The 11,868-nt window shown below is 38.3% G+C and overlaps 2 protein-coding genes across 4 annotated transcripts in view; one reads left to right on the forward strand and one right to left on the reverse strand.

Annotated features, from left to right (window-relative positions):
• The window catches only part of itfg1 (integrin alpha FG-GAP repeat containing 1), a 130,166-nt gene extending 129,298 nt beyond the window's left edge, over positions 1-868 (reverse strand). Inside the window, exon 1 of the mRNA XM_017425854.3 lies at positions 459-868. Within this exon, the coding sequence (XP_017281343.1) occupies positions 459-672 (214 nt within the window). The 5' untranslated portion in view covers positions 673-868. The remainder of the gene's footprint in view (positions 1-458) is intronic.
• Positions 869-1,163: 295 nt separating this feature from the next.
• phkb (phosphorylase kinase, beta) overlaps positions 1,164-11,868 on the forward strand; it is a 103,510-nt gene continuing 92,805 nt past the window's right edge. For 2 of the 3 annotated variants that reach the window (XM_017425885.2, XM_017425884.2), the window contains exons 1-2: positions 1,164-1,256; positions 4,058-4,144. In XM_017425885.2, coding sequence (XP_017281374.1) covers positions 1,193-1,256; positions 4,058-4,144 — 151 coding nt within the window. In that variant the 5' untranslated portion in view covers positions 1,164-1,192. Of the gene's footprint in view, positions 1,257-2,050; positions 2,185-4,057; positions 4,145-11,868 lie in introns of all 3 variants that reach the window. The other variant, XM_017425886.3, reaches the window with a different exon arrangement.

Consider the following 11,868-nt stretch of genomic DNA (forward strand, 5'->3'; position numbering starts at 1 on the left):
ATTACACTTTTGGAGTGGTTTTCTTAACCTTTCATTTTATCTGTAATTTCTTTTCAGACCGTACCATTGTACATGTCATAGCAGAAAAGACACAGGTGTGTTTAATTAAATATTAATTAATAACAGAGTGCATTTGGGAAAAGGTCGTGGCATTTCGCATGTAGCCCATTTGAACAGCTCTTAGTTCTGCTGAATGGAACTTCGCCTTAATGTTATTTATTTGTTTTTAAGTCCGCTTTTATTTTGACTTTTGTGAGGAATAACAATTTCAAGTCGTTTAAACAAAATAGCAAAGGAGAAACTATTGAAACCCACATAGTACAGTTTTAACTTCTAAAATCCTCAATTCAAACTGAATGGTACATAATAATACTGACACCAACTTCGTATAAACATGGCAGGCTGTAAACATACGTAGGTAGGAACAGTAAACATAAACATAAACACAGCAAACGTACGCTCTTTGATGATGAAGATGTCAGTCTGTTTATCAGAGTTAAAATCACCAAACGCCGCCACTGTCCCATACTTTGCGCTCCCGAAAAGCTCGGCTGTGACATCCTGAAGAGCCAACGTACTGTACGGTCCAAAGATAAGTAACACAAAGGCCAAATGATTTATTTTAAATATCCACATCCTTCTACAGGTGCAACTCCTCACAACAACATCCATCGACCGTAATACGGCACGCTGCTTTACAGCTCGGAGAAACGGCTCCTTTTTTTCTAAACAAATCGCAAACTATATCAAGTTTGATCTCTAGAATCACACATACGCAAAGTCGGCTTCAATATATTACAAATTAGTAAGCGACGGTGCTGAAAAACGCAAAAAACGATGCAACTGCGACGTTTCCTTATTTACGTCAGTGTCGTGCACACGATTAGCCAGGCAGCTGACAGCTGTGTAAAACTACCGGATGTTAGCAACGGATAGAACGGAACAGAAGAAGGTTGCTTTTCAAAATAAATGCATCATCATTTTTAGGTTATACATTAATCAAAAGAGAAACATTATTACTTTGATTAAATCATCAAAACTTGTTTCAGATAGTAATACATATTTTTAAAAATGTTTTTTAACATTATTTATGTTTATGTTGACTTCTTAGCGAGAAGCTCAAAGTTTTATTTTGAAGCCCAAACACAAGTGAAACCCTTCAACTTTCTCCGGACATTGACACTGTGTAAATATGGCGAGCCTCGCAGATGTCGGCTGGAAGCTCCTGGAATTTAAAGCCAGATCGAAAAGATCAGGTCTGAGTCCTTCCTTCGCATGATATCCTAAAGTGTGACAGGTGCCCGGTAGTGTCTCTTGTGCCAGAGCTTGTGCTTGTAAAGCTTTTAGTTTGTACTCTGGCTTAAATGTGGCTTGGTCTGTATGTTCAACTTGTCCACTGCGGTGATGGTCCAAGCATGAAAGGTCAGGGGAGCACTTGCGCAGTACTCAGGTGCTATTTTAGGACCTTCTCACTTGGTCTCGATTCTCTGACACTTCACACACACTTAAATGTTTTGTATCGTTTTTACAATGTTAAGATGTTATTTACAAACCAATTGGCCCCATGAAATCTGTTGGTAAAGAGAAGATAGTTATTTTCTAGCACTTTACAGTGTACAGAATAGGGGGGGAAACACAAGAAGACTGTTATTTACAGAAAACTCATACAGATATTTTAAAGAGGAAACTGTGTTAGCTCATAGGTATTCTATAACCTTTGGCCTAACTCGGATCAAATAATATCTGCTCCCCCAGTTTTAATATGACACTGATTGAACTGAATTCAATTTAAGAAAACAGTACTATAATGTTGTAATCCTTTTGTCTAGTAAGTTAATATCTTTTATAATGACATTACTGTTTTACCGTGGGATGACTCTGTTTCATCCAAATGTTAAAATGACAATAATTCTTAAAGCATATACAATGCACTGTGATTTCTTGCATGTTGTCAATGATCATCATGATCCCAGAATGTAATTTAGTGATGATTCATGCACGTCTGAAATCTAACTCTGTGCTACTAACTCCTTCCTGTGAATTGCTGTAGATTTGTGAATTAGCTGAGAGAGAGAGAGAGACAGAGAGAGAGACAGAGAGACGAGTGGCCTTAATTTCACCTTTTGAGAATGGCTGTTTCAGTGGCTGCGATAACCCGGCCCCGTCGGGATGTTCTCAGACTCGGTAAGTAGCGGAAGCAGCTCTGAGTCAGCTCCACGCACAACGTAAGAAGGGTCCTACAAGTGCATTCACAAAGCTTCTTCAGGTTTTCCACGTTTAGTTTAGGTTTTTTTAAGTATTAGCTTTTTTTCCCTTTGTTTTGTTTTTATTCTTGTCATCCCACACACAACTGTCCTTAATGATGAAGCAAACACAGAATACATAATAATTCATTGCGTTCTGCATGTACATTTTACCCAATCTCCCAACTTTTTCAGAAATGGGGTTTGGCGATCCAACGATACACACACACACACACACACACACTGGCACCTCTCATCCAAACTGGCTGATCTTCAACATTTATACCATGAAGAAGGAGATTTTCTTTCTAGTTTTGTTTTACATAAATTTATAAAACGCTTCATATAAACTTTTTTTTGTTGTTGTCATAGTGACAGACTTTGAGTTAAAAGGTAATAAAAAACGAACTTAAAAGTAAGAAAACAAGAAAACCTAAGAAATATTCAGATGTGAAAAGCTTGCTATATATCATCATATAAGTGTTTGGATTTAATTCCCTTTTCAAAACAATGTGATAAAACCAGTTTTGTTGATACAACAGTATAATTAAAAAAATGAAAATAAAACAATGACATTGTAAAGTTTCCTTGCACTATAAACTCACACTATTGATATGATGTAAGGCTGCACATTATTTCAAACAATCCGTGTGTGCAATATGGGGTTGCTGTAGCTTGGCGGTCAGTGCCGCGATCTTGTAATTCTGAGGCTGCAGGTCCGAGGCAAGGTTGCGTCAGGAAGGGCATCCGGCGTAAAACAATTGCCAGATCTTTCATGTGAGTTCGCTCGCTGTGGCCACCCCTGAAGACGGGATCAGCTGAAAGAAAGAAACAACAACGCCAGTGTGTGCGATATCAGTATAAAAAAAAAAAATTATAAATCGCAGACACAAAACTGCACACCGGTAGTGTATCTGGCAACCAGACTGACGTTCCATATAAAAGAGAGGAGGGAAGGAAATGTGGGTTTATCGCAACTGTCATTGCAATATTCAGCAATAATATTGCAATCACATGTTCTGCTAATACATGCAGCCCTGTTATGTTGGCATCTTGTTCGTCTGCTACAAGCCTTAAAGATCCCAAAGCAGCACAAAAACACATTCACAGCATTAATAAAGTGGGATTTAGTGGTCTTCATGGGTATTGTTTAAACACTGAAAGCTCCCGTTTTTTTTCCTGTTCTTATGTTCAAGACGAAAATTATTCCACTCTGCTCGTTTAAAGTGTTAAAAAAAAGATTGGCTTTGTCCCTTGCAACTTTTAAGCTGATGGAAATTATGCTAATTTGAGTAAGAGTGTGAATTTTTCTGTACCTGTGGTATTGACCCAAGGTCGAACCTATTAAAATGCAAATCTAACAAAGTGAAAATTGTCTGAAAAACGGAGAAAGCCTAACAGAGGGGGGTTCCCTGTGCTCTCTCGGCTCAAAGGGAAATGCCTGCCTGATTGAGTTGCACATTACTGCCTGAATTTGTAGTTCTTGTTTTTTTGTGTTGAGCTCTTTGTGATGCAATGTGTTGCAGTGAAAAAAACAAAACATAAAAACAACAACAAAAAAACAAAAAACTGAATTCACTGATTGCGTGTTTGTTTGCATCTTCTGCTCCTTTTTTTCTTTTACAATCATTAGAAGACATTAATACTGATGTAGTTCATTTGTTAGGATGTGGATGCCTGTGAGGAAACAGGACTGACCCACATGTATACGATATCCTTACAGACACACTGATTATTGGGACATCAGTTTTAGGAAAGCTATCATGAGTCAGAGTCCGGAAAGGTGTGTGTGTAATAAAGATGTCTGTCCTCAGGCTCCATCTATGAACCTATGAAACTGTCCAATCTCCAGTGGGATGATGAACCCCTATGGGAGAAGCTGGACCACTACTATAACGCTGGTACGTGTACGCTTTCGTTATTCTTTAAAGACCTAACATTCTTAGATAAATTGCATTATCATCCGAAAGCTTTGATCTGAAAGGCTCTGTGTCTGAGCAGAGAAGAGTTGGGTGTTTTAAACGTCCGTCCTTCCAGGAACACACCTCTTTCAGGCTCTAGGCTCCATTTTCTGAATCACTTTGGGTTCCAGTCACATTTATACTTACAGTGTGTAGATAATTGTGTATTACTCCATTTTTTTTCTTTAATTGCTAAAACTGCAAAACAGAAAAAAATGTTGGGATTACTGTAAATAGAAATTGCAGATACATATAGGTATTCCTGTATTTACTTATTTCTATTTCATGGTAGAGAGTATGGAGTCAAGATTTTTTTTTTTCCATTTTATTTTATTTATTAATGCATGCATTTCAAGGCTGTGGAACACTGGGAAAAAAGTCGGGCCTGTAAAGCTTGTATCACTTTGTAACATTGCTGTTCTTTTTTTCATGATACTTAATTTGTGGGGGGTTTGTTTTGCATGGTTGAGCTCAAGGAATAGTTCATGTGCATTGTTCCCCACGTTTCCTGTAAAAAAAACACTGTAAGTTGTGAAACAATATGGGTTCACAGTAAATATTTTTATTTTAATATTCTCGTCATATTTTATATTGGGGTACAGGTCAAGACTGCAGGCTGGCCAGTCCAGCATCTGCTCATTCTTCTCCCTCAGCCATGTCTTTGTAATGTGTGCAGAATGTAGTTTTGCACTCTATGAATAATAATTGCACGGATGTCCTTGGAAAACGAGTTCTTGAAGGCAGCATTTTTTTATTTTTTATTTTTTTTGTAACTGCAGACTTCCTGGTGAGAGTATGGATGCGGAGAAAGGTTTTGCATGCACTAAGTCCTAATCACACCAATGATGGCATAACTTTTCCCAAACTGTTTCTGTGAATGTGTACAGATTGCATGAATGAACCAATTTATTAAGGTCGTCTCGTGGTTGGGAAAGAAAAAAAAAAAAAAGAAAATGGCTAGAAGTTCCCAAGAAGTAAGGAAGGACAAACTTGGTGATGGATAACTGGTGGAGCTCTGCACAGGTGATAATTCTTGGATATGTAATCAGTAAAGGAGGCCGCAGCATCCCTGCAGGAGAGATAAATACACATTAGTACTGATTGCTGAATTACCAGCAGCTGTGAGTGCGGCGCTGTGACAGTGGCAGTACCTCCCACACTCACCCACCACACACACACTCACTCACACACACAAAACCCCATCATACTGCCACACAGCTACACGTGAGTGCTTCATTTCTGTGCTTGCTTCGATTGCCCCTTCGGATTTAAGCAAATCCACTTGGGTGTAAGAGTTAAAAGTAAATTGTAAAACAAGTTTACTGTTTAGTGTGAAAGGTTAGTGTCTGAACAGCTTGCATTGCAAGCCATAAAGAAAAAAAACATTATATGAAACACGCTTTATTATTGGGTTCTCCAGAGCTGGTTATGAGTTCAACCTCTGTTACCATGGAGATCTAGGCAGATTCAAAGTGACCCTCCTTGGTGATGCTGAAAGCTGACTTTCAGATCAATCTGCTCAGCTAAGCTGGGAATCTTGCTTCATAGCACATCCCTTTTCCAACACCTAAACTGAAAGTTGCCATTGATCTTTTTGTGTCTTCAGTGGGTCCGAACGTGTCTCTGAGGGCGGACTGTGTCTGCAATAACTTGAGCAGTTTGACCATGTGAACTACAGTTATCAAAGCTGCTGTGAAGTCGGTCTTTCCTGTTTGTTTTCTTTTATGACGATAAACTGGATCCACGTGGCTAAACATGGCACTTCATTGAAACAGATAGAGCTGGGTTTAGTATTCAGACGGTAGGACCCAGGTTCACCCCTGGGTTTATGCGTGTTGAAACAGCCCAGCATTGGACCTGATGGTCATCTGATGCAGAAGCTGAAATTCTCTAAGATGTTTTTGTTAAAAAAGTGAAAGGTTTACTGTACAGTACGACTGCATCTTGACACACAGTTTGATGGATTATTAGTTCATTTATTCATCCATCCATTTATTTGCTTTATCCATTTGGTTCTGTTTAGAAACTCAGGGAACTGGTGCCTGTCCCCAGAAGTCATTGGGTGAGAGGCTGGATAGACCCTGGACAGGTTGCCTTTGTATTGGTGGGCCCCATAGAGATGAACCAGATAAACATATCTGAGGGCTATTCATAATCGCCAAATAACCTAACATGCATGCCTTTGAACTGTGAGAGAAAACAGCTGAACCCAGACAAAATCCACACTTGCTGAGAACATGCAAACTCCACAAAGAAAGGCCCCACCCAGAAGCCGAGAGTCTGACCGTCGGACCACTCCACCATGCAGTCAGTTTGTTCATTTTAGCTTCAAATACGCTTTTATTCCAGTCAAATAATCATAACTGTACAGGACATGCACATTTGTTATCCTGGTGTCCTGTTTTTTAAAATTTTTTCATTGTTGTAGATTGTGTGTGATTGTGTGTGTGTTAGTCGAACATGACTACACACTGATCAGTGTTGCTGTTTAGTCAAAGATAAACCAGAGGAAAACAAAAAAAAACCCCTGCAAAATACTGTTTTTCAGCTGACTCTTAAGTTTCTCTTTGAGAGTAAATATTGAATGGCCTCACTTGTATCCGTAGCTCTTTGCTAAGAGCATCAATTACCACGATTTTTCAAAGAGTTAATTTAAAGAAGAGCTTTACTTGGCCCTGGGGATACAGTACAGTGACAAACTAATGGGCAGTTTCCATTAAAAGATCCAAGAAGCACTAATTTCTCCTGCTGCTGTTCCACCAATCTTTCTTGCAAATGTTTAAAGGCACATTTTCATTATTTACAACTCCATAAATTCTGTTTTGTTAGCTTCATTTTCCCCCTTCTTTAACTGTAGCATGCATTTTTTTCATTAATGGCAACTTATTGATCAATAGTATTCATTAAAGGTTGACAACCCAAATAAGTTGATAATTGAATATGAAATGCCTTAAATGAACAATGGAGTTCTAGATAAAATATAGTAGAATATTCTTAGAGATGCTACTGGTGGCAGACTTTATTGATGATTGAGGTCATTAAAAACTAGATATGGTGGAGAGCAAAGAAGAGGTTCTGAAAGCAAGAGGTAATAAATTACAATCATATTTTTTAAAAATGGGGAATAAATCTGAGAAATTAGGCAAAAGGGAAAAGATAAAAAGAACAATGTGGATATCGTGGGTGTTCTTTTGGCAGCATGAAAAAGTGGAAGTCATAAATAAAACAGACAAAGTAGTAATAACCAGTGTTTATTGTGAGTAGATGATGTGCTTTACAAAACATTTTTCAAACACGACTACAGTGTGTCATATAAACTCATGTTTGTCTTTAAAAGAGACTGTCTTTGTGCTAACTGATGTGTAGGATTTTGAACACAGCATATGTGCAGAAAGGAATAAATGGAACTAAATCTATGACATTGACAGGGAAATAATACAGCCAAAAAACAAATCACAGCTTAACGATTAGGGAGGGGGGGTTCAGGTGTTGGTTAAATATAAGATCTATGCCACGACGTTTGCTTAAAACAACAATATTAACTAAAATCTACAAATGTTAAAGTGTAACTGCATAAATCAGTGCTTTTGTCATTTCGCCAGAAGCAAGCTACTATTTGTGCACATCTTTCTGTGTCAGTGTGCAAATTAAACATTGAAGAAGCAGGCGTACCTGCTCTGAACCAGGTGTGGAGTGTTATAAGTATTGTGAGAAAATGTCTGTTCAGGGCTGGATGCACCATTTTCACCCTTGAACACTCCTCTGGCACATATGACACAGCCCATTGGTCAGCACTGATGGAGGCAGCTTGTATATGTGTGTGTCCCTGTATCGGTTTGTGTGTCCGTTAAGGTGCCAGCAGTATGTGGCTTCTGTTTTTTTTTTGTTAGGCTGCATGTGTGTTGACTGCAGACAATGCACAGAGCTTAGTCTGCAACAGGTATAGCTCTCGGTTAAAACCAATTTGCTGCTATCAGTGAGCACAGCGTTGCCTACAGCAGCGGCTTCGTTGAAACCTCGTAGATTCTGAGAAAAGCCTCTGCCAGATTGCAGTGCGTCATAAACGCAGCCTGAAACACTGAGCTTGTTTAATTGTTGTGTTGGTTGGCGGCTGGAAGTGCTTGTCCAATTCCAGCAGGGAACAAAGCCAACGTTATCACCGGCGCGCAGGCCCTCTTTTCAATATACCTGCTTTCTTTCAGTTTCAGGGAGGGAAAGAGGTGGAGAGGGGTGAAGCTGGATGACAATGACAAATCAAACCAGTTAGAAAAAAAAAAAACAGAAGAAAACAAAATCTTTCTTAGTTGTGTAGTTGCAATGTTGCCTCCGGCTCAGTCCAAAGCAGTGGCATTAAGCTTATGCTGCTCCTGTGATTAGGGGCTATGTTTCTATTATCAAGGAAAGAATACCAGAGGAAGCTTTTCCTTCATTTTGTATATAGTTCATCACTCCATCTTTTCTCTCTCATTCTTCCCTCCCCGGTTCTTCTCTTCTCAAACCGCTCTGGTTTTTCATTTATGTGGCAATATGGTTTCACTCCACTGACTCAGGCTGCTTCTTGATAAAACTGGGGGCAGAGTAGGGCTGCTGTTGCTCTGCCGTCTGGCTCACATTGATTAAGGAATGGGACAAACAAGGTTTTAATTTTAATAGTTTGTTTTTTTTCAGTATTTTAAGCAAGCTGCTTAAACAAAAATGTATTATCTTATCAGATACTTATTTTATTTTATTTATTTATTTATTTATTTTACTGTTTTTAAGCATGGTGTTGTCAGTTTGGGCCACTTCAAGTTGTTGTGTCCAGTATGTAAGTTTACTTCTTCTGTATTTTGGTTTGTTTTGTTTCTTTGTTCATTTCCTAAATCATTACTGTCACAGACAAAAGACAAAAATAAAATAATTTTGTAACACACCATGTTTTATTCAATTATGACTACAAAAAAAGTGAAACAACACTATTATGGTGCATTATTTACGTAATTAGTAAGTTTGAGTCCTTGGTTCCCAACTGGAAATAGGTGGAATGCTCTCTCCGGTTTAAAATAAATCTTTGCCTCAAGTGGAGGAGTTCAAATATCTGAGCGTCTTGTTCAGCAGAGAAGGTAAAATAGAGCAGGAGATGGATCGACGAATCAGGACGTTGCTTTAGTCTGCTGTGGTGAAGAAGAAACTGAGCCGAAAGGCAAAGCTCTTCATCTACTGGTCCATCTTTGTTCCAACTCTCACTCATGATCATTAGATATGGATCATGACCAAAAGAATGAAATCCTGGATACAAGGAGCTTAAACAGGTTTCATCTGGCCATAGGATGGGCGGGTTTAGTAATAGAGATGAAGAGATGAAGTGAGGAGCTCTGTCATCAGGGGAGAGTCTTGGAGCAGAGTCTCCCCATCAAAAGGATTCAGCTCGGCTGGTTTAGACATCTGCCTATTTCCGCTTCCCTCTGAAGGTTTCCCAGGCACCTTCCACTGGGAGGAGACCCCAAACTCTCTGGAGGGATTGTATACCCTCTCTGACCTGGAAATACCTCAGGATCTCACAGGAGGAGCTGGAGAGGGTTGCTGGGGAGAACCCCTGTTGCCTCCACAGTCCGACCATAGATAGACAAAAGAAAATACATGAATTAATGGATGTTCTAACTAAAAGAATATTTAGAACGGCATATTTAAAATGATCACCTTATACATCCCTTCAGTTTATTTTTGTTCTCAGGCTGCAGGGCTGTTTAAATTGTTGTTTCCCCGACTGCCAGCCAGCACAATTAACCTAAACTTTGAGGTTGCACAGTACGTCATGTGAAACCAGCAGGAGACCTGGGTGTAAACATGTTTGTGAGCTGGGTGTTTATGTGTTAAGGTAACTGTAAACATGGTTTATGTCAGACTTCAGAAGGCTCCAGCCTCAGGTGACACTCCACAGATGAGGTGAATAGAAACTTTGTGTCGTTATTATTATTATTATTATTATTATTATTATTATTATTATTATTATTATTATTATTATTATTATTATTATTATTATTAATAATAATAATAATAATAATAATAATAATAATAATAATGTCTTAGATTGACATTGCTCAGGTTGAGTTAGACAAGTTGTTCTGTGTCTCCTGCCTTCATGCTAAACTTGGCTAAAGCTGAACATCTTCCCCAGTTTATGTTTCCTTTCCATGAATCTTGGACCATGTCGACAACAGTGGTCAGTTTCTTTTTTTCTAGAAAAATAAAGTAAAACTAAACAGTAAAATTTTCTATAAAAGCACTTTTTACATAGTAAAAGTTTGCCTGATGCAGTCGTGTGTTGTTTGTTTTCACGATTAAACTTGTTTTTTTATTCAGCTGTATCTCATTCCACAGATGTTGGAGCAGGAAACATTATTACAATGTCAGCAGCAGCAGAAACATTATTCCTGAGATGAACATGAATGATGAATATGTTTTTTTTGCTGTTTTTTGTAGCATTTACTTTGGGGTTGTACAGATATTCACATACCCTTCCTATCCTTCTCTATTTTTTCTTCATGTGTATATATATATATATATATATATATATTTATCATTTTCCCTTCTGTACTCTCCACCCTGTCAGTGCTGTGAAATGGCCCATTGTAAAAGAGCAGCCTGTGAGCGTCTGAGACATTAGCTTCTGATTTAGTGGGACATTAGCTTGATGGATGGCAACATAGAAAATCTCTCAACAACAGTTGATTTGCATGCAGAGAAACTTTTAGCCCGAAACTGGACAGCACTCAGATTTCTCAGTGTTTATGTTCATCATTTCACTGTTTGACGTGACTTACAACATTACAAAATGATCTCTTGAGCGCTGCAGAAAAAAAACTTGTTTTACTGCAGACGCAGTATTTGCGAAAAAGAGGCCTGTTGAAACAATCTAGATAATTCTGTCTTTGTGTGTGCACAAAGAATGAGCTTAAAATACAGTAGAACTGCAACTGGAGACAATCTGAATCATGCACTTTTCTTGGTTTTATAAACATTTAAAGTTAAGTGTTTTTACTGAATGAGTTGTTCTATAAACCAGTATGAAGCTAGATGAACAGATCATACATTAATTACATGCTGCAGATATTTATTTACCAAGTCATAGATTTTTTTTTTGACATGCTGACATTTTAGCTTTTAGTAAGTAAAATGTAGTTTAAGGTTGTTGAATAAGAAAGTTCCATTGGCAGAGGTGGGATTCAAAATGAAACGACCCGCCTTTGAATTTAATTGTGTTAAACAGTGGAGTAATTTGAGACAAAGCTGCTTTCTGTTGAATTGGACAAGTAGTACACCTACAGATCACTAACACATCCTCAGTGGCAGATCAAATCCAGTTTAAATAGACATAAATGAGCCATGTTGACACCACACTTCCTGAGCTAAAATGAGCAGACAGTGAAAATGTTTGTCTCTAAGGCTGGGAGCGTTTCTAGCCATGTTTGAAAGTGCATGTTTACCACTGTGTTGCATTCCTTTTTTTTTAATTACAGCTTTTTGTTCATTTGCTGACTGAAGATACTAATTATTTCAGTTTTGCATGAGGAATTGTATCCTTTCTTGCTGAATACAGAATTTCAGCTGCTCAACGGTCGGTGTTGTGTTTCTTCTCGTCTTGTTGTCTGTGTCTCTGCATGATAAGTCATGCGTTTTCAATA

The sequence above is a fragment of the Kryptolebias marmoratus genome, linkage group LG15 (genome assembly GCF_001649575.2).
Source record: "Kryptolebias marmoratus isolate JLee-2015 linkage group LG15, ASM164957v2, whole genome shotgun sequence".
NCBI classification, from domain to species: domain Eukaryota; kingdom Metazoa; phylum Chordata; class Actinopteri; order Cyprinodontiformes; family Rivulidae; genus Kryptolebias; species Kryptolebias marmoratus.